The following is a 27,256-nucleotide window of genomic DNA, read 5'->3' as shown; positions in this document are numbered from 1 at the left end:
GGGACATTCATAACCTGCATGAGTGAGAATCTCTACAGACTTTGGAGAACATCTTCTCTACTCCTCCTTTACGATGTCATTTGCTGAATACTTTCTCATGTGTATAAAGGTAGATCTTGGATCCCGAACAATTCCCACAAGACTCAAAGTTGGCCTTCAGTGAAGAGCAGAGGTCCCACAACTGAGCCTTGAAGCTGGATGGGTTTAGGCATTTCTTGTCCATGTCAGAAGTGACCTAGACTTCCCCAAAAAGCATGAAGCAGATTCCTAGTCCCAGCCAAACCCCTTTTATTAAACGAATGTGAATTCCTCTCATTTACATTCAGCAAAGGTCTGGCAAACAGTCTTTCAAAGGTAAATTTATGACCACAGACCTTATCTAGCTTGGAAAGCTGCCATGTAAGTATTTTCCAAACGCAGTGCGGTGCAAGGAAAGTCTTGGCACAGAGTCTCTGAGATTCACCAACAGATCTTCACACTTCTGAAATGAACGAATTGTTTCCTGCAAAAGCCCACTCCCCTTTTGCTCCTCTTTTATTTCCTATGGGAGGGGCCATTCACCGTCCACCTGTGGCTTTACTCCCAAGTCAACCCTGATTTCTGAGTTGTTCTTTTCTTCTGGCATCTCTGTGCATGCACACACTGGGAACAGGCTCCAGCTGTTCTTCTGCCTCACTGATGTCTGACTCTGAAGGCAGCTGATAACTGTCAGACGGCCCTGGCCCCCTCTCTGCCTCCAACACGGAGCCCTCATCAGAGCCTTTCCCAGCCTCCAGGACTGGCCCATGTTCCTCCCCAACCTCCTAACTGTCCGACTCAACTGTCAGCTCTGCTGGCAGGCCACAACAACCTGGGACCATTGTTAGGATACCACTGTACTCCCCCCCCCATTTTAACGAACGTAGGGAATGGACAGGTTACATCATGAGTTGAGGCCACCTTCAATTCCATACCTGGTGTGTACAGCAAGACGTCCACTGCTTGTGGGAAGGTTTCACCAGCTGATGGGTTGATCTTATGCTTTAGTGTTTCAGAAGTTGTTTTGGGGACCATCATGGGCACTGGACAAACAGGAGACAGGCATGTTTAAAGATGGTTATAGGCAGTGGTGGGATTCAATTTTTTTTGCTACCAGTTCTGTGGGCGTGGCTTGGTGGACGTGGCATGTCTTAGTGGGCGTGGCAGGGGAAGGATACTGCAAAACCCCCATTCCCTCCCTATCAGCTGGGACTCGGGAGGCAGAGAATAGATGAGGGCGAGGCCAGCCAGAGGCAGTTTTTACCGGTTCTCCGAACTACTTAAAATTTCCGCTACCAGTTCTCCAGAACTGGTCAGAACCTGCTGAATCCAACCTCTGATTATAGAGCCAAAAGGAAAAAAAAACGTACAGATGGGACTGAGAGAAGACAGATCAGGAAGAAAAGGCAAGCTCTCCGCAGAGAAAGCCATGTGAGTGATCTATAGCAATTCTTGGCATCCTTCATAACTAGGAGGCAATTATGGTCACTTGCAACTCTGCACTTGGGCTACTAACTTAACACAAGAACGTAAAGAAGGCCACACAATTCACACTACCAAAAGAGTGGTGCAGTATGGCCTAGAGGTGGAGCTCTCGCCTCACAATCAGCAGGCTGCGAGTTCGATCCTAGGTAGAAGCGGATATTTCTCTCTCTGGGCACGTTAAGATTATATCCGCTGAATGTAACTCCGCAGTGGCGACAGGAAGGGCATCCGGCCAGTAAACACTCAGCTCCATTCAGTTGCCCAGACTCACCCCGCAAGGGATTACGGGGTCGTTAAAAGACGATGATGATGAGAAGAATATTATCTACTGTAAATGACCCACCAGCTCACCTTCGTTCTTCATCCTGTCAAAGTAAGATAGCTTCGAAGCAGCATAGATTATTTTGGAGGACTGCAGAGAGCCCACTACGGCGTCCATCAAAAGAACGTTGGTGAGGGCTTGTTGGAGGTACTGTGGATCCTGAAACGGAAGAGATGGGATGTTGAGATGAACCACCAGGCGTCACAAACCCGATGGCAACTTGCACGTATTTTGCACATGAGATTCCCTGTGGATTTTCCCCAGTGTATATTGGGGGATCGTGTATGGAGTTCGGGGCCTCTTAACATACAATATTCTGTATAACAGAAATCGAAATATGAATGTGGAATTGCAGGTTTTACTCCTTTGCCTTCTTGGGCAAAAGAAGCTCATGTGTCAACCGAGAAGTTGACCTGTCCGAAGCCATTTTGAGGCTTTAGTGTTGCCACATTGGAGCTGAGGGCTAGGGAAGGGAGGATGGTGATAGCTGGGGTTTTGTAGCCAAAACAAAATACTTTCTCTTGAGAACCAAGGACATTCCCACAGGTGGCCAGAGAGAGGAGGAGTGAAGTCACCAGGCAACTTGACGGCAGCTTGATTGGACCATGTGACTGATTGTTTGGGAAAGGGGATAAACCTTTATTTTTAATTAGGTGAAAACCGCGGGAACCTTCAGAGTCTGTGTCAATATGATATATCCAATAAAGCTATTATTGGAGGAATCTACGTGCCTCGGAGTCCTGTTTGTTGATGGCCTATTATTTGGAACCCTGACACTATGTTTGAGGTCCTGGAAGAGACAAATTCAATTAAAATCCAGGCGGATGGACTACAAAACCTCCCTTCCAACTCTTAGATTCTGAAATTCTTTGGATCCTTGAAGACTAATCAATATAATTGGTTAATAAAGCAGGAGATGTTTGAAATAAATCCAGGGTGATGTAATGCTTGGCATCTTTAAATAATGCTCTTTGGAAATAGTTTGGAAATTTGAACAGGTAGAAACTGTCTACTCTACTCTTAAATGTCCATTTTTTGCTACATCTCTGGAGCATTATTCATCCACAAAGCGGTTTTTGTAAGGTTATGGTTCTGATGTTACTTGTGGTGGGTCACCATAAAATCAGACCAAGACACAAGTAAGAAAAATTCAGAAGCATTGAAGAGAGGCAGCTTCCAACAAATTGTTTAAAGCACAGCAGGGAAGATGTTAAGCTTCATTAATATGGAAGCTTGGACGAGAGCTGCCTTGCTTGCTCAATTATTAACCTTGCCATCTGGATAAGTCACATGAAAATATGAATCTGAGCGTCAGGCCTGCAGCCATCTTTTCTTTGGGGTTTTTGGCCTGCCATACTTTCTATTATTCTGCTATGCATATTTTTTTTTGTGGGAAAATGGGAGGGGGGATTGTACGGAGTTAGATGATAGGTAGCCATAACAAAATTCTTTCTAGAAAGCCAAGGTCATCCTTTGTCTTTGCACCTCTGCACCTGACTGGAACTAGATAGGTGGAAGCTGCCAGCATGGTAGTGTAAGATTGGACTATGTGATGGACTTGTAGGTGTGGGGGCAAGATCTTAAACTTTCAACTGGGGCAGGGGGGGGGGCTGGGAAGCTTTCAGATTCGGGTTTTCCCAGATGCGCCAACATGGCTCTCTTAAGTAATTAGAACTTTGAGCAATCCTTTGCCTTGGACTCTGATTTACTTTTGGATGCTATTTGGAAACCTGACACTGAGAAGCTGAAAGATTGTAAGACGTGCGTCCATGTTATTAAATCACGCAACATCCGAACCTTGTGATCTTCTGCCATTTTTTTCCCAGCGCACATCTCTTTCACCATCAAGTGCCAAAGATCGCACTCGGACTTCAGATTTGCTTCAAAAACATCCTTTTTGTACTTGACTTTTATCTTCAGGGTGGGAATCTTGAGGAGAAGAAAAGTGACAGTGCTATTCCTCACTTCCTGCAGGGGGAACGTAGAAAAGGAAGAGCTGAGAACCACAAGAAGGCCACACACACACACATTTCTGTTTTCATCTTTTCTCATGGCCGCCTTCCTCCCCCAAACTCTCATGGGGTGGAGAAGGTAATTGGGGCTCTCCAGTTGTTTTGCAACCAATGTCAGGAGCCCCAGCCCGCTGAGGACTTAGGTCTAATACATCTGGGAGGCCCACAGTGTCCTGTTGCATATTTTTCAGTGTTGAAAATCTATTCTCCCTCCAGATTGGGAAAATCTATTTTTTCTCTGGATCTTCTGTCCTGGCCACTTTTTACAGAGGCACGATTGAAAATGTTTTAACAAACTGCATCCCCGTTTGGTTTGATGGCAGCAGTGCCTCAGATAGAAAGCCCATACAGAGAGTGGTGAGGACAGCAGAGAAGCTTATAGGAAGCTCGCTTCCTGTTATTCAGAATTCTGCTTACAAGTGCTATGTGCTTAGAGCTCGAAGCATTGTTAGAGACCCCACACATCCACTTTACAGTCTGTTTCTCTTGCTTATCTCTGGGAGGAGGTTTCAAAACAGATTCTGTAACAGCTTTGTTTTGATCATGTGACCACGGGGATGACCACGGGGATCACGTGACCAAGGGTCATGAGTGTGAAGAACGGTCATAAATCCCTTTTTGGGGGGTCGTTAGAACTCTGAACAGTCGCAAAACGAACAGTCGTAAGTTGAACGCAACTTTTGTTGAGCTCACCTCTATATCTCTGAATGTTGCGATCTCTTGATAGCCGGGACAAGCGCCTTCCGTCAAGAGAAACAGGCGTTTCGGGGTCAGTGCGATTTTGCCAACTCCTTTGTTTGTTTTCACCGAGCTGGATAACTTGTAAACACACTCGTTTTTGTCCAGGTGTTGTATGACTCTGGGCGGCAAGTCGACATCCTGGGCTTCTGCTTCCGTTTCCTTCCAGTAGGTATAAAAGTGTTTAAATGTTTCCGGGTCAATTTGTTTTTGCTGCCCTTAAAAATGAAGAAAATGTTTATCGTAATGAACATTTATAGATCTCCTGTACGTCAAACATTACCTAAAGAGAGGGAAAGTGTCAGCTGCCCAGTATCATTTTAAGTATCATTTAAGTATCATTTTAAGTATCATTTTAAGTATCATTTTAAGTATCATTTTAAGTATCATTTTAAGTATCATTCATGTATAATTTTAAGTATAATTCATGTATAATTTTAAGTATAATTCATGTATAATTTTAAGTATAATTTTAAGTATAATTTTAAGTATAATTTTAAATATAATTCATGTATAATTTTAAGTATAATTCATGTATAATTTTAAGTATAATTTTAAGTATAATTTTAAGTATAATTCATGTATAATTCATGTATAATTTTAAGTATCATTCATGTATAATTTTAAGTATCATTCATGTATAATTTTAAGTATAATTTTAAGTATAATTCATGTATAATTTTAAGTATTATTTTAAGTATAATTTAAGGGGATGCTGTATTCAAGTGCTCCTCGACATACAACCACAATTGAACCCAAAATTTATGTTGAGTGAGACGGTTGTTAAGTGAATTTTGTCCCATCCTATGACCTTTCTCGCCAGAGTTGTTAAGAGAATCATTTTAGTTAAGTTAGAAACGTGGTCATTAAGTGAATCTGGCTTCCCCATGGACTTTGCTGGTCAGAAGGTCGCAAAAGGGGATCATGTGACCCCGTGACCCTGCCACCGTTATAAATATGAATCATTTGGCAAGGGTCCGAATTTGGATCAGGTGGTCGTGGGGATGCTGAAAGGGTCGTAGGTGTGGAAAATGGTCATGCCACTTTTTCCCCCCAGTGCCTTTCTAATTTTGAACGGTCAATAAATAAATTGTGGTAAGTCAAGGACTGCCTGTAGAGGTAGTTCTTGATTTACGACCGCTTGCTGGATGAACATTCCCAGTTATGACCAGGGGTGAAATACTACAAGAAACCAGTACTAAAAAATGCTACCAGTTTGCCTAAACCAGTAGTAAACAAATTGCTACTGGTTCACCCGAGCCAGTAGCAAAAAAAACCCACTACCGGTTCGGGCGAACCAGTATTTCCAACGATCAACTGTGACGCATGATTTATAATAGCTAGAATTGTCAGATTTCCTGCTTCCTAGCTAATCTAAATCACATTTCCCCCCTCGCTGTTCTACTTACTTTTGCAGGCACGCTCAGTAGCAGGCTCCATCCACTGGCCTGGACCTCATCATGTCTCATTTTTTATTCTCTGAGCATGCGCGGAAGGTTTTGCGCATGCACAGATGTGGTCCCTGCGGGCTCACATTTGCGAACCGGTAGTGAAGGTAAGTTGATTTCACCCTTGGTTATGACCTATCTCAGTGATGGCGAACCTTTTTCCATTCGTGTGCCAAAAGCGGGGAGGAGCACAGGGGGGTTGTACGCGGGCGTGTCCACAGCCATAATACAATGCGTGCCACACACACACACACACTTTTGGCCCTTGATGGACCCGTTTTTTGCCCTCCCCAGGCTCCAGAGGCTTTCTAGGAGCCAGGGGAGGGCGAAAAGCCCCCCCCCCAGGCTTCAGGGAAGCCTCCTGAAGGCTCCGGAGGGCGAAAAATGGCCCTACGGGCAAACCAGTAGTCCGGGAAAGTGATTTCCAGTTTGCCCGTAGGGCCGTTTTTCGCCCTCCGGAGCCTTCAGGAGGCTTCCCTGAAGGCTCCGGAGGGCAAAAAACGGCCCAATGCACAAACCGGAAGTCAGTTCCTGAACTTCCGGTTTGCGCGTTGGGTTTTTTTCGCCAACCGGAGACTTTAGAGAAGCCTCCAGAGGGTGAAAAATGGCTGAAAAAGAAGGCCGAAATCAGCTGGTGCACTGGAGCTGACAGGGCAACACCTGGCGTGCCCTAATAAATGGCACCGGGTGCCACCTGTTGCACAGGTGCCATAGGTTCACCATCATGGACCGATCTGATAAAGGGGAGCTATGACTCAATTCTGATAAGTTGCTTCCTACACTTGCCGTTACGTCAAGGTCCACCTTTAAACAGTTGTCCTGAGCTGCTCTGGGATTGTTTCCTCCTCCCTCAATTCCATTCATTCGCAAAAGGCTCCTCTTTTCCTTGTTCTGGGTGCCAAAATGTCTTCAGAACGACGCGCTATAAAAGCGAAACCGACCAAGGGGCAGATGGAATGTGGCCATTGCTGCAGAAACTGTGGGTGGATGAGTGAAGGCCAAGGACCGGAAAGGAAAATCAAGGGGCAAAAGTACGAGGACTCTACTTCCTCCTCCGCCCAGATTTCTAGAGCTGAAAATTTATTACTGCTAGGAAGTCAAGCACAATATCCTGGTTAATGATGCCTGGCTGGGGGAGGGGGGAAGTTAATTGCATTAGATGGGTGGCTATAGAAATTGAATGAATGAATGAATGAATGAATGAATGAATGAATGAATGAATGAATGAATGAATGAATATTCCAGTATACTGGAGGCTGCCACAAAGAAGAAGAGCTCAACTTATTTAACAAAGCACCGGAGGGCAAGACAGGAAAAAACGAATGTGAGGAACACCACATGGGTCGAAGAGAGTACAAGATGATGTGCAAGTGGTGTCTGAAATGATGGCCTAATGGGTCACAGGTTCTCTGATGATGGCTAAATACTGAAGATACCTTTAGATTGGAAACCAATAAAAGCTATGGCATAGACCAAGGGTGTCCAAACTTGGGAACTTTAAGACTTGTGGACTTCAACTCCCAGAATTCCCCAGCCAGCTGGCTGGGGAATTCTGGGAGTTGAAGTCCACAAGTCTTAAAGTTCCCAAGTTTGGACACCCCTGGCATAGACCCTAAAACCGAGATATGACCATTATAAAATTGTTTATGGTCCCATCTATATCAATTAATTAAAACCATGAACCTATTATCATTTAACTTCCTATTAGATTGATAGTTCACTTTTATTCTACAACTCAGTGTGGTGTGTGTAATGTATGTATGGAACGAAGAAGAGGAGGTCAACTTCATTCCCAAAGCACCAGAGGGCAGGACAAGGAACGATGGATGGAAACTAATCAAGGAGAGAAGCAACCTGGAATGAAGGAGAAACTTCCTAACGGTGAGGACAATTAACGAGTGGAAGAGCTTGCCTCCAGAAGTTGTGGGTGCTTCATCACGGGAGGCTTTTAAGAAGAAACTAGATAGCAATTTATCTGAAACAATATAGGGTCTCCTGCTTGAGGAGGAGGTTGGAGTAGAAGACCTCCAAGGAAGAGGTGGTTTTCAGCAGGTTCTGACCAGTTCTGGAGAACCGGTAGCGGAAATTTTGAGTAGTTCAGAGAACCGGTAAATACCACCTCTGGCTGGCATCGCCCCCATCTATTCTCTGCCTCCGGAGTCCCAGCTGATCGGGAGGGAATGGGGATTTTGCGGTATCCTTCCCCTGCCACGCCCACCAAGCCACGCCCACAGAACCGGTAGTAAAAAAAAAATTGAATCCCACCACTGCTCCAAGGTCCCTTCTAGCTCTATTTTGATTGATTGAATGAATGAATTGCAGTATTCCAGCGTTGGAGTGGCTCCTACAAAGGAGGGCTCAACTTATTTTCCAAACAACCCGAGGGTAGGACAAGAAACAATGGATGGAAACTAACCAAGGAGGGAAGCAACCTGGAATGAAGGAGAAACTTCCTGATTAAGGAGACCAATTAACCAGTGGAACAACTGGCTTCCAGAAGTTGTGGGTGCTCGAACATGGGAGGTTTTTAAGAAGAAAACTGGACAGACCTTTGTCTGAAGTAGTATAGGTTCTCCTGCTTGAGCAGGGGGTTGGACTAGAAGACCTCCAAAGTCCCCTTCCAGCTCTATTCTGATTGAATGAATGAATGAATGAAAACTAGCCCTTTCTTGAGTACAGATAGTCCTCAACTTACGACCAATTGTTTAGCGGCTGTTTGAAGTTACAATGCATGCGCCCAAAGTGAACATGATTTACAATAGGTTCAAATTTGTGATGTCCGGATCTCCTCCGCGTGACCACATTTTAGGTGCTCAGCAACCAGTCCTCCTTTAACGCCATTTGCAGCACCTCGCAGTCATACAATGGTGATTTACGATGTTTTTACCAGAAGTCAGTGTTTACTTCTGGTTTCCGGCAAAAATAACCACTCCCACGGCAAACAAACGGGCCCATTTTAGGACCGCCACAAAGAAACAAACAAAAAAAAAGTTTGGAAAATCAGCTATGGTCACAGGGTGATCTACTTTGATGACCATCAAAAGGTATGACCAAAATTGCAGGCTCAGTTATGGTCGTAAGTCAAGGACTGCCTTGGTGGGGAAATTCAATTTTTTAAAATTACCGGTTCTGTGGGCGTGGCTAGGTGGGCGTGGCTTGGTGGGTGTGGCAGGGGAAGGATACTGCAAAATCTCCATTCCCACCCCACTCTGGGGCCAGCCAGAGGTGGCATTTGCTGGTTCTCCGAACTACTCAAAATTTCCGCCATCGATTCTCCTATCACAACCTGCAGGATTTCACCCCCGGACTGCCTCTACCAACAACAGAGGACACGTCTATCCAAGTGTAGGATCCTGACTGAGGTGGGCGTCAAATAAAATTAATAAATAAATACAGGTAGCCTTCGACTTACGACCACAACTGAGCCCCCAAATTTCTGTTGCTAAATGAGACATTTGTTAAGTGAATTTTGTCTCATTTTACGACCTTCCCTGCCACGGTTGTTCAGTGTATCGCCGCAGTCATTAAGTTTGTAACACGGCTGTTATGTGAAGCTGGCTTCCCCGTTGACTTTTCCTTGCCTGAAGGTCACAAAAGGGAATTCACCTGACCCCAGAACGCTGCAACCGTCATAAATATGAGTCGCCAAGTATATTGATCAGGCGACCTTGAGGAAATCAATATATTCCGTATATTGATCAGGCGACCTTGGGGAAATCCTGCAACGGACGTTAAGTGTGAAAAACATTCATAATCACTTTTTTTCAGTGATGTCGCTTCAAACAGTCACTCAATGAACTGTTGTGAGTGAAGGACTACCTCTGCATAAAAATAGGATCTATATTCATGACAGAAAAATGTAAGAGCTGGAAAACATTCTCACAAAGTGTCTTATGGAGATTCTCCATCATCCTGGGCATGGTTGTCCCAAAGGTGCTTTTTTTTTCAATAGGCAATTGGACTTTCTTTGTTTTTCTTGGAAGAAGTTCCACTTCTCTTCCAAGAAGCTTCTTCGGCTCTGACTGGATGGTGGAAAACGGAAGGATTTATACTCCTCCAGAAGTTGTGAATGCCCCAACACTGGAAGTCTTTAAGAAGATGTTGGATAGCCATTTGTCTGAAACAGTATAGGGTTTCCTGCCTAGGCAGGGGGTTGGACTAGAAGGCCTCCAAGGTCCCTTCCAACTCTGCGATTGTATTATTGTATTGTATACTCCTTGCAGACAAAGCTGGTCATTTGTGTTCTTTCAGCAGGTTGTTAAGGTCACCTGGAGGAGACTGTAACAACCCGTTGGACCACTTCACCTTGACCACTTCATAAATGCATGGCACAAAATAGGAGAACAAGCCCATCAGGACTAAATTCAGCATTTAAAAGGCACTCTTTGGAAGACAACAAAGTCCATGTTTTGGACAGAGAGGATTGCTGGTTTGAAGAGGGATCAAAGTGAAATAGCCCTCTCTCAACAGAGGAAGAAGGATACGACATCATCTATCTCCAATCTACAACACAGTCCTTTCAGCAGTTCCAAGGAGGCTCCACACACCTATTTGCACCACTCAGGTGACCCTGAGGACACAGATAAATCTCTAAGGGGCCTCAACGACCCTCTCAAAGGATGCAAATGACCAACTGTCTGCAAAGGAGTATCAATCCTTCCGTCCCCCACCATCCAGTCAGAGCTGAAAAAGCTTCTGGGATGAGAAGCGAAACGTCTTCAAAAGGAAAAACCAGAAAGTCCAGTTGCCTCCTGAAAAGCACCTTTGGGACAACCATGTCCTGGATGACTGAGAATCTCGATAGATCTTTAGCTACACAATTTGGGATGAAGACCATTGGAATGGTGTGGGAGGAGGAATGGATTTCCAGAGGAAACAAAATGCAGGAACCATTTGCATCACTCAGGTGACCCTGAGGACACAGATAGACCTCCAAGCAGCCTCAACAACCCTCTAAAAGGATGCAAACGGCCAGCTGTGCGCAAGGAGTATCAATCCTCCCATTCCCCTCCATCCAGTTAGAGCCGAAGAAGCTTCTTGGGTGAGAAATGAAATGTCTTCAAAGAAAGTCCAGTTGCCTCTTGGGAAAAAAAAAAGCACCTTTGGGGAATTCTCACCAAAGTTTCTAAGAAGGGAGTACATTTCTCTTTTGTTTTTGCCCCTTACCTACGGTTAAGGCATCAAACAACCGGTGGATTGTGTCAGTATCTTTGACAATCCCAGACTCCTGGATGCGCTTCACGAAGTCGTTCACCTGCATGTGGGTTTTTGGCAGCTCAAATTTCTTCACGTGGTCATCGGTTTTGGTGAGCTCCCTCTGTTTGTCCAGCAGATGACTGATCAATCTCTTCAGTTCCGGTTTCTGATCTGCCTGGGTGCGATCCTGGGGTGGGAGACTTTCGATCATTTTTCTCACGAGGTCCGTGGGGAATATCCGGATGTCCGTCTTGTACAGATTTTGGAAGTCCGAAAGGGCATTCAGGAATTTTCTTTGCATCAGACTTATAAGTCCCCGAAGGTAGAAATACCTCGCCAGAAGCACAGAGTTCTCCGGAGATAAAATGGTGATGGCTCTGTTGAGATGGTTACTAAAATCGACGTAATAGGACTGGACGCACTGACCCAGCAGCGGCAAATGTATCTCTGGGATCTTGAAAGTGCTGATAGGTTTCAAAATCGATCTTTTAGCTAGAAAAAAGGAATTATTCATGCGTTAACAGCAGCTAGAATTGTTATTTGCACAATATTGGAAAAGTGAAGAGATTCCTACTGAAGAGAAGGCGATTAGGAAAATAGTAGAATGCGCAGAAATGAATAGACTAACACTAGAAATTAAGGAGATGGAACAAACTGATTATTATATGATATGGGAAGCATTAATGGTTGGAGAATAAAAAAGGAAATTGGAAATAAAGGAAGAAGACAAGAAGAAGAATAGAAAATACATTAAGAATAAAATGGCAACTGATAACATGAGTAGGATGAGAATAATCATGTTTAATGTTATTATTGCATTTTCATTAGAAGATACATTATGAAGGGAATGAAGAGTTACACATGGTATAATTGTTCAATTTATATAATTTGTGGCAGGATATTGAACAGAAATATTTGTAACTAGACAATAAACTGCTTAAGGAGAGATGAAATGTTTATATTTTTAACAGGAAAATTAATTAAAAAAAACTATATTAAAAAAGCTAGAAAAAGGAGAAGGAGGAGAGAGACATTTACAAAAAAGGTATCGAGGTTTTCCGTTAATGTTTTGGTTTCATTTTGAACTTCTATGTTATTTCTTCTCCGCGAAGAGATCAAAGACTGACGGGTAGCAATAGCACTTAAGACTTATATACTGCTTTCCAGTGCTTTCCAGCCCTCTCTAAGCGGTTTACAGAGTCAGCCTCTTGCCCCCCAACAATCTGGGTCCTCATTTGACCCACCTCAGAAGGATGGAAGGCTGAGTCAACCTTGAGCTGGTCAGGATTAAACTGCTGGCAGTGGGCAGAGTTAGCCTGCAATACTGCATTCTAGCCACTGGGAAGGAAGGAAGGAAGGAGGGAGGGAGGGAGGGAGGGAGGGAGGGAGGGAGGGAGGGAGGGAAGGAAGGACGGACTGACTTAGATTTATAGACCGCTTCACAAGGATTTCCACCCCTCTCTAAGCTGTTTACAGAATCAGCCTGTTGCCCCCAACAATCCGGGTCCTCGTTTTACCGACCGCAGAAGGATGGAAGGCTGAGTCAACCTTGAGATGATGATATTTGAACTGCTGGACTGCAGCTAGCAGTCAGCTGAAGTTGTTGTGATCCTCCAGCAGAGCTGGCAGCAGATTCAGACAGTGAGGAGGTTGGGGAGGAACCTGGGCCAGTCCTGGAGTCTGGGGAAGGCTCTGATGATGGCTCTGTGTCGGAGGCAGAGAGGGGGCCAGGGCCATCTGACAGTTATCAGCTGCCTTCGGAGTCAGACATCAGTGAGGCAGAAGAACAGCTGGAGCCTGTTCCCAGTGTGCGCATGCGCAGAGTGGCCAGACGAAGGGAACAGCTAAGGGTACAAGGGTAGACTTGAGAGTAAGGTCACAGGTGGACAATGAATGGCCCATCCCAGAGGAAATAAAAGAGGAGCAAAAGGGGAGTGGAGTTTGCAGGAGACCATTAGTTCATTCCTGCATTCTTGCTAAGCATCTGAAAGATCTCGGCCTGGCCACTCTCCAAGCCTGATAAAGGTCATTAATTGTGAAATATCTGGAAAGACTGTGGGAGAGGAAAGACTTTGCTGGAGAGGAATTCACTGTCCATTAAATAAAAGGGGTTTATCGGGACGAGGACTCAGCTTCGTGCTGCTGGGGAAGCCTCGGTCTGAACACTAATCCACAACATGGAGAACATCAATCAATGCCACGGTTTCCCACTCAAACAACTCAAGCAGCAATGGCAGCTGGGCAGCATTTCTTACCTTGTGTAGTGTTTATGCTTCGAAGGGATAAATTCCTCGTCGGGCCGTCGCTCGCCTTAATGTCGTGCAGATCAGGCAGACTCACCCCCATGCGCTTGCTGAGCATGAACCGAGGATTAAATCTTTTGGAAATCATTTTCTCCATCGTTAGCCTTCTCGGATTCCCAACCATGAAGTTGAATCTAAAGGAAGAAACATACAGTTGGTCCTCGACTTACAACGGTTCGTTTAGTGACCGTTCGAAGTTACAGCAGCACTGAAAAAAAGGACGTAGGGACGCTTTTCACACTTATGACCGTTGGAGCATCCGCAGGGTCAGGTGATCAAAATTCAGACTCATATTTATGACGGTCGCAGTGTCCTGGGGTCACGTGATCCGCTTTTGCGTCCTTCCGACAAGGAAAGTCAATGGGGAAGCCGGATTCATTTAACGGCCATGTTACTAACTTAAAACTTGGGGTGATTCACTTAAAAGCTGTGGCAAAAAAAGCTCGTAAAATCGGGCAAGTTCACTTAACAAATGTTTCCTTGGCAACATAAATTCTGGGCTCAATTGGGGTCATAAGTCAAGGACTACCTGTATACACAAATCCACATAAAACACAACATACATCCCCACAGATATATAATCATAGCAGCACAAGGACAGGCACTAAGCATCGGATTCACAATGGAGGCCGAACCGCCTGTTGTGAAGTGAGACAGTTCATTAAGCGAATTTTGTCCCACTTAACGACCTTTCTTGCCACAGTTGTGAAGTCAATCACCGCAGTTGATAAGTTAACAAACCAGGTTGTTAAGTGACTGATTTCCCCCCTGACTTTGCTTGTCAGAAGGTCGCAAAAGGGGTTCGTGTGATCTGGGGACACGGCAATGGTCATAAATATGAACCAGTGGCCAAGCGTCTTGAGTTTTGATCACATGATTAAGTGTGAACAATGGTCATCAGTCCTTCTTTTCAGTGCCGATGTTTGTGCTGGCGCTCACACAGGTGGAGCAGCGAACGCCCACGAGGCTCCCACGAGTGGGATCACGAGTGTCCGCGCTGATGCTCGCCTCATGTGAGTGGAACCGCGGGTGTCCGCAATGAGGCTCATGGGAGTGAGGCTGTGACCACCCCAACAATGCTCCAAAATGAGAAGAGCAAGCATCTTAAGTGACTGTTTTACAATACACCGTATTTTTCAGAGTATAAGACACACCTTTTTCCCTCAAAAAAAGAGGGTGAAAATCTGCTGCGTCTTATACACTGAATACAGCATTTTTGGCCTCCCAAAACCCCGCCTTCTTTGCAAAAATGCATAGCCTTTAGGAGGTTTCCAGAGTGCTCCTGGGGGCTGGGGAGGGCAGAAATGAGCAAAAAATGACCTGTTTTTTGCTCATTTTTGCCCTCCTCCCAGCCCCCAGGAGCACTCTATAAGCCTCCTAAAGGCTATGCACGCCCTTTTTTTGACAAAAAATGGACCTGTTTCCGTGAAAAATGTGCTGTTTCCCCCCTCCAGCCCCCAGGAGCACTCTACAAGTCTCCTAAAAGCTATGAATGCCCCTTTTTTGACAAAAAACAGGGCCATTTTCGTGAAAAATGTGCCGTTTTTTGCTCGTCCCCCCCCCCCCGAGCACTCTATAAGCCTCCTAAAGGCTCTGCATGTCCTTTTTTGATTAAAAAACGGGCTCATTTTTGTGAAAAACAGGTCATTTTGGGGAGGTCCGCAGAGTGCAAAAACTTTCTTTAAAAATTTGTCTCTTCAAAATCTTGGTGCGTCTTATACTCTGCGGTGCGTCTTATACTCTGAAAAATACGGTATTCTATTCTTGGTTATTTTATAAATTCCAGCTCATATTTTGTTCTATGGGCACTAACATTTAGATGTAACTGAATTATGTGGCCAATAGATGTCATAATCTATAAATCTACCCTCATAATGATGCTACAGGGCATTGCATACCAGAACAATTACCCTGTTTCCCTGAAAATAAGACCTCCCTGGATAATAAGCCCAATTGGGCTTTTGAGCGCATGCAGTAAAATAAGCCCTCCCCTGAAAATAATCCCTTCCTGAAAATATTGCAACACAGCAGCAGCCACGAGGTGACCACGCTCGCCGCCTCCTGCACCTCAAAAATAATATAATAAGACCTCCCCGAAAATAAGGTGCTTATTTCGGGGGTCAAAAGTAAATAAGACCCTGCCTTATTTTCAGGGAAACACAGCAGACACAAAGACAGTTCCCCCCCCCCCATGCCATCACTCTGCTAAAGAACTCATTCCCACAACACTGTCAAATTATTTAATAAGGCCATAATGCTATTAATCTTCTCATCCTCCCTATTACCTCTCCTTTTCACGCTTATGACTATAACTTTGTTGCTTGTGTCTTTACAATTTATATTGTTTCATTTAGTTTCATTTATGTTAGAATAGAAAAACAGAGTTGGAAGGGACTTTGGAGGTCCTCTAGTCCAATCCCCTGCCTAGGCAGGAAACCCTACACCACCCCGGACAAATGGTTAGCCAATATATTGATTGCTTATGACTACCTATGACTACCACTAAGTGTTGTATCCTATGATTTATGATGTGTTTTTATGACGACTATGATCAGAATTGATCACTTATTGGTTTCATGTACACTGAGAGCTTATGCACCAAAGACAAATTCCTTGTGTGTCCAATCACACTTGGCCAATAAAGAATTCTATACAACCTACATCTGTGATGGGGAACCTAAGGCACGCGTTTCCAAACTTCCGTGCGAGCTACAGGCCTGGAGCTGCCATTAGGGGGGGTGGGGAGAGCTGTGGGAGCTGCCAGGAATTGTGCTTACCAGCTGGGGATCTCTCTCTTCCACAAGCAATCCAGCTGAGAACGCTCCATAACTGAGAACAAGCCACGACTGATTGCCGGATGGGATTCACTCTGGGTCACGAGGTGATGGGTGTGTGCGGGGGGGGGGGGGTTTAGCCTAAATACCAAATAAAGTATAAAATGTGGCGGGGAGCACCGGATGTCAGCTCTTACAATTTATTCATTGCCTTAGTGCTTTGTTGCTCAGTTGGTGCTGGAGGAGATAAATTGCATTTTCAAACCTCTGTGTTTGACAGTTTTCCTTAACTCTTCGGAACATGACAAAACCCCATTGGGGCCGTTTTTCACCCTTCCAGCCTCCGGAGGCTTTCCTGAAGCCTGGGGAGGGCGAAACGCTGCCCCAACGGGCCAACCGGAAGTTTGGAAACAATCCATTTCCGGCTTCCAGAGGGCCTCCAGGGGGCCGGGGGAGGCCGTTTTCGCCCTCCCCAGGCTTCAGGAAAGCCTCCAGAGCCTGGGGAGGAGTTGTGCGCGCCTGCGCAGGTGGGCGGAAAGGATTGAATTGGTATGCATGCGCGCATACAATTTTGGCACACCATAAGAAAACGGTTCGCCATCGCTGACCTACATCATACAAAAATAGGCTTACCTGTCTTCTTCATTTTGGGTGCTCTGCTCTAGGTAAGCGAAGGCATCCATCCTTCGATTAAGGCGAGCTTTGAGAAAAGAGTGGAACATGTACGTTTCCAGTACCTGTAAAAACACGAGAGAAGACATTACCCACAGTACAGGCAGTCCTCGACTTACAGCCATTCATTTAGTGACTGTTTGAAGTTACAGAGGCATTGAAAAAAGTGACTTTTTCACACTTGCGACCGTTGCAGCATCCCCGTGGTCAATTGATCAAAATTGGCCAACTGGGAAACTGGTTCATATTCATAACAGTTGTCGTATCCCACCCACCCAACCACCCCTCCAAGGGTCATGCGATTCCATTTTGGGACCCTCTGGCCAGCAAAGTCAATAGGGAAATCCGATTCACATGGCAATGATGTTTCTAATTTAACAACTGCAGTGACTCACATAATAGCTGTGGCAGGGAAGGTCATAAAACGGGGCAAAATTCACTTAACAAGTGTCTTGCTTAAAAACAGAAATTTTGGCCTCAATTGTGGTCATAAGCAAGGTGGATAAAAATCGATATTTTTTTTTGTAAAAATTAAAAAAAAGCTTTTTTTATTTGCCGATAAATCCGTTTTTTTAAAAAAATAAAATCGTATTTTTATTTTCATCAAGTTTATTTTAATAAAATGCTTGGAGTAAAAAAAAATCTATCTAAAGATAGTTTTCGATTTAAGATACATTCATAATTTAGCTTGAAACGGAGCTTAGTTATGTAGCATGAGGCTGTGTATTCTGCAATATCGGGACTGTTGGTGAGTCAACAGCGGGTCAGAGCAGGAGCCGCTGCGGGACAGAGATGAGAGTGGCTCTTTAAAAATGATGATTTAAATAGAGTTGATTTAAATCAAGCCTTTTTACTAGTGATTGAAATCATGATTTAAGTCGTGATTTCAATTAACTTGATTTAAATCAAATCCACCCTGCTCATAAGTCAAGGACTATCTGTATCTCCAGTGTGCTAGAGTATCACTGAGAGCTAATGTTTCAGAAGTTTCTTCTTTAAACTGTGTTATTGCATACTTAAAGTAGGTCTGCTACAGGAACAGTCTCTGTGTTATATTCTTACATTCTATGTGTGGTCATTAAGAGTAAACAACAACTTGATGGAACATAACCCTCCAGAAGTTGTGAGTGCTCCAACACTGGAGGTTTTTAAGAAGATGTTGTATATCCATTTGCACGAAGTGGTGTAGGGTTTCCTGCCTAAGCAGGGGGTTGGACTAGAAGACCTCCAAGGTCCCTTCCAACTCTGTTATTCTATTCTATTCTAAATTTGGATGAACAACTATTCCAAAGAGTAATGTATGGCGGTATTTCTCAACTGTACCAACTTTAAGCTGTGTGGATTTTAACTCCCAGAATCCCCCAGCCAACCATTGATTCTGGGAGTTGAAGTCCACACAGCTTAAAGTTGCTAACGTTGAGAAACTGATGTATGCTATGTAATCACAGCAAGATACTAATAGAACAAGGAGGAGATGAAAATTGATTGTCCTTTCCAATTTTCTTTGTTGTCGGGAAAAGTGAGTGCACATTTAAATGACAAGTTTAGGTTGGACTAGAAGACCTTCAAGATCCCTTCCAACCCGTTATTCTATATTCCAAGCAATCCAATATATAAAATAATACATTCTAAAAGGTAATTCTAGTTATGCATATTTCTGACAAAATGACTCCAGTAAATCTAACGAATATATTGGCAGAAACAAAATCATCCTAAAATGTTTGGATATGCATACATTCCTCAAAAGATCAAATTATATAAAACTACAGGTCAAATAAATGTTTGTGTTTTTTTTTTTAAATTACAGCATGAACTAATAGAACAATTTATGTTAAGCTCTGTCTTACCTTTCTGTAAAAAGGCTGATCGTTTATTGCTCTTGTCTTTAAGAATTCTTCACTGTTAAATACTCTGTGTTCATAGTTCAAGTGATCTTTCACCTCCCTGTTGATAAAAATGGGATTACCCCAAGAATGAATGAATGGTGTAAATCCACAGATCATTGAATCCACCCAGAATTCTCTCTCGAGGCGCAAAAGAGCAGGCTCTCTTATCCCTTCATTGGAAGAAAGGTTTCGGTTTTTGAACAGGCGATGGCACGAAGGTGGAGGAAAGAACTAAAGGCAGAGGTGGGGATTCAAATAATTTAACAACCGGTTCTCTACCCTAATGATTTCTTCCAACAATGAATTCACCGAACTGCTCAGAGAGTGAACAAGTGGTGCGAACCGGCTGAATCCCACCACTGGCTAAAGGCCTCTGAAAGGAAATCTTTGGACACCCACCTAAAGATGTTGACGATTAGCTGCAGAGCAGTCTGCTGGATTTCAGAGTTCAGCTTGCGTTGCCAAGTCCTCCGTCGCCCTTGGATGTCGATGAAGTCCGTGGAGGCTCCCAGATGGCACAGTTCAAGGTCATAGTGCAGCTGAAGGTTTTCAGATCTGCGGGGAGAAGAGAGCGTGGCTCATTACAAGGGGCCGGTCCATCAGAACGGAGCCTGGAAGGGACCTTGGAGGTCTTCTAGTCCAGCCCCGCTCAAGCAGGAAATCCTATTATCATTTCAGACAAATGGTGGTCCAATCTCTTCTTGAAAAACCTCCAGTGATGAAACTTCTGGTGTCAAGCTGTTCCACTGATTAATTGTCCTCACTGTTAGGAAGTTTCTCCTTAATTCCAGGTGGTTTCTCTCCTTATTTAGTTTCTTGTCCTACCTTCAGGTGCTTTTGAAAATAGGTTGACACCCCCTTCTTTGTGGCAGCCCCTCAAATACTAGAATACTGCTATCATGTCATCCCTGGCCCTGCTTTTCTTTTGTCGCTGTAAGCCTTTGACTTACGACCATAACGGAGCCCAACGTTTTTGTGGCTGAGCGAGGCAGTGGTTAAGCGAGTTTTGCCTCATTTTACGACCTTTCTTGCCACTGCTGTTAAGTGAATTGCTGCAGTTGTTAATGTAGCAACGCAGTTGTTAAGTGAGTCTGGCTTCCCCATTGACTTTGCTCATCAGAAGGTCACAAAAGGGGATCATACGACCCCGGGGCACTACAACCGTCGTAAGTACATGCCAGTTGCCAAGCATCTGAATTTTGATCATGTGACCGCAGGGATGCTGCAACGGTCATAAGTGCGGAAAACAGTCGTAAGTCGCTTTTTTCAATGTCATTGTAACTAAACAAATGGTTGTAAGTCCAGGATGGCCTGCCATGTTGTTGCATTCATAAAGAATGGCTACAGGTAGTCCTCGACTTAGGACCACTCACTTAGTGACCATTAACTTAGGAGAGAGGCCGAAAAAGTTACTTAGGACCCAGAGTCAAAGTTCTGCCGTCTGCCCCCCGAGGTAATGTGGTCACATTTTAGACACTTGGCCTACGTTTATGGTGGATTTGTGGCATCCCACGGTCACATGGTTGCAATTTACGACATTTTTACCAGAAACCGGAGTTTATTTCCAGTTTCTGGCAAAAAAGCCAACACCTCATAGAGAATCGATTTGCTTAACAGTGAATGCAGTGTCTGCTTAATGACTGCGGCATTTGCTAATGAAGTTCACTTAACCACCATTGCAAAAAAAAAATAAAAATAAAATTGGGTGTGGTCATGTGGTGACCTGCTTTATGTCCATCATAATCTGCGATCAAAACTTCAGCCTCCATTATGGTCGTAAGTCGAGGATTACCTGTATTCAAGTTTTTGTCCAAAATGCCAATGTCTTTATCATTCCATCTACCAGTAAAATGACTGCAGAGAATTTGGATATGCTGATTGCAGATGCCGTGTGTGTGCATGTGTGTGTGCGCACGCGTATTCTTGTAGGACAGGGGTGTCAAACTCAAATTTCATTGAGTGCCGTATCAGGGATGTGGTTGACCTTGAGGGCTGGGTGGGCATGGGCGACTGTTTGGGGGGTGGCCAGCTTGACGCCCCTCACTGGGTGTGGCTGGGTGGGTGTGGCCAGCTTGACACCCCTCAATGGGTGTGGCTGGGTGGGTGTAGCCAGCTTGATGCCCCTCACTGGGTGTGGGTGGGTGGGTGTGGCCAGCTTGATGCCCCTCACTGGGTGTGGCTGGGTGGGTGTGGCCAGCTTGATGCCCCTCACTGGGTGTGGCTGGGTGGGTGTGGCCAGCTTGACGCCCCTCACTGGGTGTGGCTGGTTGGGTGTGGCCAGCTTGATTCCCCTCACTGGGTGTGGCTGGGTGGGTGGGTGTGGCCAGTTTGACACCCCTCACTGGGTGTGGCTGGGTGGGTGGGGGTGGCCAGCTTGATGGCATGTTTCCTCTTTGCATTGGGTAGACTGAAGCGATGCAGGCTGGCCCCTTACATTTTCTGGGCCGGATCTGGTGCAGAGGCCTTGTGTTTGACACCCCTGTTGTAGGAAAAAGTGTGCCTCGAATCCCAGAACAGGTGGTCTGCTCCTGCTAATTTAAGACTTTGTAATGCGGTCCCCTCTTTTTCATCCTCTCTTATCCAAACACTAAAACGGGCAAATCTACAGGAGCAGAATTCCATACGTTAGTTCTTTTCAATAAAGATTGGATTGCATTGGTCCACCGTCAATCCTTTCCTGAATAAGTGGATTCGGTTTTTGGCAGTAGTTTTGCTCTCCAAGCTTGTTTCAATTCAGCTTCTGAATATTTTGTTAACAGACTAAGTAACATCATCCTTAGTCTGGTAACGAAACGCTCCGAAACTAAATTGAAACAAACTTGGAGCGCAAAACCACTGCCAAAATCTAAAACCCGAGGTAGAAGTATTTTCTATCACAGAATCTGGATTCGATATTTGAAAAAGTAGCAAGGTGAGCCTTTTTATCTTAAGTTTTAAACACACTTGTCATTTAAAGATGCACTAATTTTCCCTGAAAACAAAGAAACTTAATTGGAAAGGACAATCAATTTTCTTCCCCATCCTTGTTCTATTAGTATCTTGCTGTTGTCACATAGCATAAGTCAGTGTTTCTAACGTTAGCAGCTTTGAGCTGTGTGGACTTCAACTCCCAGAATCCATGGCTGGCTGGGGGATTCTGGGAGTTGGAGTCCACACAGCTTAAAGTTGGTACGGTTGAGAAACACTGCCATACATTATTCTTTGGAATAATTATTCATCCAAATTTAGAAGAGAAGAGAAGAGTTGGAAGGGACCTTGGAGATCTTCTAGTCCAACCCCCTGCTTAGGCAGGAAACCCCACACCACTTCAGACAAATGGTTATCCAATCTCTTCTTAAAGACTTCCAGTGTTGGAACATTCACAACTTCTGGAGGCAAGTTGTTTCACTGATTCATTGTTCTGTCAGGAAATTTCTCCGTGGTTCTAAGTTGCTTCTCTCCTTAATTAGTTTCCTCCCATTGCTTCTTGTCCTGCCCTCAGGTGCTTTGGAGAATAGTTTGACTCCCTCTTCTTTGTGGCAACCCCTGAGATATTGGAACACTGCTATCATGTCTCCCCATGTCCTTCTTCTCATTAAACTAGACATACCTAGTTCCTGCAACTGTTCCTCATATGTTTTAGTCTCCAGTCCCCTAATCATCTTTGTTGCTCTTCTCTGCACTCTTTCCAGAGTCTCCACATCTTTTTTACATCATGGCGACCAAAACTGAATTCAGTATTCCAAGTGTGGCCTTACCAAGACATTATAAAGTGGTGTTAACACTTCACGTGATCTTGATTCTATCCCTCTGTTTATGCAGCCTAGAACTGTGTTGGCTTTTTTGGCAGCTGCTGCACCCGGCTGGCTCCTATTTAAATGGTTGTCCACGAGGACTCCAAGATCCCTTTCACAGTTACTACTGTTGAGCAAGGTACACACATACACTGTACCTTTGCATTTTGTTTAATCAGGGTCAATAGCTGGATACACAGACACCTTGAATGATCTTTAAGTTTCCGCCATTAACCCTGATGCTGTAAACCAAGGTTTGTGAATCCAGCCCACGTCTTTTGTTCTGACTTTTCAGACCTTATTCATGGAAGCAAGCAAAACAATCTTGATTTTTTTTTTACCTTGCTATAAAAACTCTGGCTGCTTCTGCTGGAACATCTGGAATGTCGGTTTCCTCTTCAGAGGACTTGGATTGAGCGATATCGCCAGTATCGATGTTGATTAGAATTAAGTCGTCGGCTTCCTGATGGTTACAAAAAAAATGGGAAGGTTGAGAGTTAAAAATAGAAGTTAACAATCCGCTAAGCAAATGTCACCCGTGGCAAGACTAGGAACACAAACAATTTTAATTTTAGCTTGTCTGTGGAGATTCTCAGTCATCCAGGCCATGGTTGCTCCAAAGCAGGGATTCGCAGAGGTTGGGGAGAACTCTCCAGCTAAGATTCTGTGCAGTTCGGAGAACCCCCAAATCCCATTCGTGGCTGGCCTCGCCCACCCCTCCCCGGAGTCCCCAGGCGGCCCGTTTTGCATGGAGGCTCGGGGAGAGAGAAAAACGGGCCTTAGTGCATTGGAAGGGTTACCCTTTGACTGAAGCTACTTGGGTGAAAAGCTGGAATCTAAAAGTGGAGAAGTTAGTAAAACAATTCCATGAGAAGTTTCCCGATAAGCCAAAGGGTCCCCCTGGGGGGGGGAGAGGTGGTTAATTTTGTTATGTTAACTTTTATGTTATTCTCTTTTCGGGAAACGTTTTTCTTCTGAGGAAAGGCCACCTGTCAGGCCTGCAGTTATATTCCTTTTAGGATCTTTGACCTGCCACACTCTCTTATTTCATTATGCTGTTTCATTAGTGTAGTAATTGGGAGGGGGAACAGAAAGGAGTAGAATTGTGGAGTCTGTTGTTGTCATTCCTTTCTAGAAGTCCAAGGTCATTTTTTGTCTCTGCACCTCTGCACCTGACCGGAACCAGCTGGGTGGAGATGCCAGCGTGGCCGAAGAAGATTGGACCATGTGATGGATTGATGGGCGTGGGGATAAGATCATGAACTGTCAACTGGGTGGAATCCCAAGAAGCTTTTAGATTTGGGATTCCAAAGATTTGGGATTCCAAGTTCGGGAAGGCAGGAAACGGGCCTCCGGTGCCTGGGGAGGCTGATTCCGCCCTCCCGGAGGCTCAAGAAAAGCCCGGGGAGGGCAAAAAGGCCCCCACACCGTGGTGCAGGAGGTGGACTAGGCCGCACTCACCATGGCCACACCCACCCAGCAACCGGGCAGAGAATGTCTTGCTAAAATGTTTGAAGCCCACCCCTGCCCCAAAGGCGCTTTTCCAAAAAGCAACTGGACTTTCTTGATTTTTTTTTCTTTGCAAATGTTTCGCTTCTTATCCAAGAATGGAAGAACTGAAGTTAGAATGGAAGAAGCTTTTTGAGCGAGAAGCAAAACATTTTCAAAGAAAAAAACAACAACAAGAAAGCCCAGTTGCTTTTTGGCTAATTTTAGCTCCCCCCCCCCTTTCCCCCGCTCCATTCAGTTGTGTCCTATTCTCAGAAACTGCCTGCAAGGTTTTTCAGAAATGGTTTGCCACTGTCTCCTTCCTGGGGCTGAGAGAAAGTGGTGGGCCTGAGGTCACTCAGCTGGCTTCCTGCCTACGGCGAGACCAGATCTCCTAATTTCTAGCCTGATGCATTCACCAATCTTGTAACTACATTCTACCAGCAGTTGAAGTTTCTGAACAGTCCTCGAGGGCAGCCCATGCAGAGCATATGTTTGTAGTAGTCTAAGCTGGAGGTTACAAGGGCATTAGCACAAAGTTGCATTGGCCCAAAGTGCTGCAGAGAAAGGGGTGGGGTGGGGGCTGTCTTCTTGGGAGCCAAGGGGCAGCAGATCGTGTCTGATAGTGAGATGGGCAGCATGTAAATTTAATCACTAATTAAATACCAAATCTTCAGTGGGGTAGTTTATTCCCACTTCTGGGTTTCTTGTAGACTTAAAAATAATCGGCTGTTTTAACAGACAACAAGTCTTTGATACGTTAATGTAGAAATCTCATTAGGTGCCTGCTAATCTACTGACCTAATCCATGGATATTGAATCACTAACGTCTTTGTGTTTTTAGTAAAATAAAATAAAATAAAAATAAAAAACCGGATGCCATTTTTTCCCTAAGACATTCATCTTTTAAAAAAAGTCTTCTGTCAAGATCCTGTAACACATATGCCGCAGGGGATCAGATAGCGCAATTTAAAAATCTAAATGCGTCCCGTAATTGACAAGCTGATAAAATGTGGTTAAGAGATTTCCTGAATACAAGAGCAATAGCAAATAATATTTTTTATCAACCGGATAAACAAATGCAATTTGGTTACAGCTTTCTCTGAAGCTTGTGCAAAGATAAAAGTGAAGTTTGAGAACCATTTTCGTGTTGTGGTGAAAGACCTAGCCTAGATTGGGAGTTCTAGTTCCTCCATAGATATGAAAGCTGGCTGAGTGACTTTGGGCCAATCACCAGGTGATGGTGAGTTATAGTACCACCTTAGGCATGAAAGCTGGCTAGGTGACTTTGAGCCGATCACCAGGTGATGGCGAGTTCTAGTCCTGACTTAGATATGAAAACCGAGTGGGTGCCCTTGACCTAAACACCAGATGATGATGAGTTCTAGTACCACCTTAGGCATGAAAGCCAGCTGGGTGATTTTGAGCCAATCACCAGGTGATGGTGAGTTCTAGTCCTGACTTAGACATGAAAGCTGGCTGGGTGACTTTGAGCCAATCACCAGGTGATGGTGAGTTATAGTACCACCTTAGGCATGAAAGCTGGCTAGGTGACTTTGAGCCGATCACCAGGTGATGGCGAGTTCTAGTCCTGACTTAGATATGAAAACCGAGTGGGTGCCCTTGACCTAAACACCAGATGATGATGAGTTCTAGTACCACCTTAGGCATGAAAGCCAGCTGGGTGATTTTGAGCCAATCACCAGGTGATGGTGAGTTCTAGTCCTGACTTAGACATGAAAGCTGGCTGGGTGACTTTGAGCCAATCACCAGGTGATGGTGAGTTATAGTACCACCTTAGGCATGAAAGCTGGCTAGGTGACTTTGAGCCGATCACCAGGTGATGGCGAGTTCTAGTCCTGACTTAGATATGAAAACCGAGTGGGTGCCCTTGACCTAAACACCAGATGATGATGAGTTCTAGTACCACCTTAGGCATGAAAGCTGGCTGGGTGACTTTGAGCCGATCACCAGGGGGTGGCGAGTTCTTATCCTGACGTAGACATGAAAACCGAGTGGGTACCCTTAAGCTAAACACCAGGTGATGGTGAGTTCTAATCCCACCTTAGACACGAAAGCCGGCTGGGCAATACAGGAACAATTCGCCTCTCTCAGCTCGACCCAACAACCGTAAAATTGTTGTTGTGGGGAAAAGAGACGAAAGAAGGATGTTAGGTACGTTGACTGCCTTGACTTGCATCTAAGTTAATAAAGATGGGTTTTTAAAAAACACAAATAAATAAGATGCAGATCTAGACATAATTCCCAACCAACCTTGCAAACTTCCTCAAAGTGGTCGATGTGACAGCCCATCAGGAAGGAAGTGGGGGCCATGACAAAATCCAGCATCTGATGGGACAGGATGGGCACAAACGTGTGTTGCCACTGAATAGGATGGATGTACAACAAGAAGCACTCGGATACGAGGGTCAGCAGTGCCCAGTCAGAGCAGAAGAAGACAATTTTCCGTTCAGTTAAAATACAGGTAAGTATCTGGAAAGAAAGGAAAACCAACAGATCACCATAACTTCTATACTTCTATACTAACGGACAACCCGGTGCTGCCAGAGTATTTATTTATCCCAGCCCTCCTTCCATGAATGTCGCTGCAATTTCTAATGGTGGATTTTTCCCCTTACCGGAGGGAGCTCCCTTGTGGGGTACGGTGAAGCTGTCAACATGGCAACTCCCACAGCGCTGTAGAGTAGAAGCCATTTTAAGGCAGGACGACAGAAGCCATTTTAAGGCACAACAGGCTCTATCTTAACAGAACACCCCCCCCCCAAAGGGTGTAAGTGGTGTCTTACCCCCACAGTATTTGTTTCCAGAGGGTAAGTAATCTGTGTACCAAGTTTGGTTGAAATTGCTTGAGGCTTTCCAGAGTTATGCTGGAACATACACACACAAGCCGTTTATATATATATAGAAGAAAAGTAAAACTGTATCATTCTCTTAGTAATTTTTAAATGTTTTGGTACTTCAAATGTATTGTATCCAATCAATCAATCATAATAGAGTTGGAAGGGACCTAGGAGGTCTTCAAGTCCAACCCCTTGCTCAAGCAGGAGACCCAACACCATTTCAGACTAATGACTGTAAAATCTTTTCTTAATATATATATATATATATATAAACAACAAC

The 27,256-nt window shown here is 44.6% G+C and overlaps 1 protein-coding gene across 1 annotated transcript in view; it reads right to left on the bottom strand.

The window, feature by feature from the left end:
- DENND3 (DENN domain containing 3) overlaps positions 1–27,256 on the bottom strand; it is a 71,255-nt gene that overhangs the window by 17,160 nt on the left and 26,839 nt on the right. Inside the window, exons 7-17 of the mRNA XM_081951043.1 lie at positions 26,390–26,608; positions 22,969–23,090; positions 19,254–19,409; positions 18,816–18,912; positions 16,930–17,033; positions 13,475–13,656; positions 11,190–11,711; positions 4,531–4,793; positions 3,623–3,793; positions 1,855–1,984; positions 954–1,061 (exon numbers count right to left, since the gene is read on the bottom strand). Coding sequence (XP_081807169.1) covers positions 954–1,061; positions 1,855–1,984; positions 3,623–3,793; positions 4,531–4,793; positions 11,190–11,711; positions 13,475–13,656; positions 16,930–17,033; positions 18,816–18,912; positions 19,254–19,409; positions 22,969–23,090; positions 26,390–26,608 — 2,074 coding nt within the window. The remainder of the gene's footprint in view (positions 1–953; positions 1,062–1,854; positions 1,985–3,622; positions 3,794–4,530; positions 4,794–11,189; positions 11,712–13,474; positions 13,657–16,929; positions 17,034–18,815; positions 18,913–19,253; positions 19,410–22,968; positions 23,091–26,389; positions 26,609–27,256) is intronic.

This window comes from Natrix helvetica (genome assembly GCF_964273705.1).
Source record: "Natrix helvetica genome assembly, chromosome: 4".
Taxonomy (NCBI): domain Eukaryota; kingdom Metazoa; phylum Chordata; class Lepidosauria; order Squamata; family Natricidae; genus Natrix; species Natrix helvetica.
Note: the sequence above shows the minus strand (reverse complement) of the source record. Positions and strands in the feature narration are given on the sequence as shown.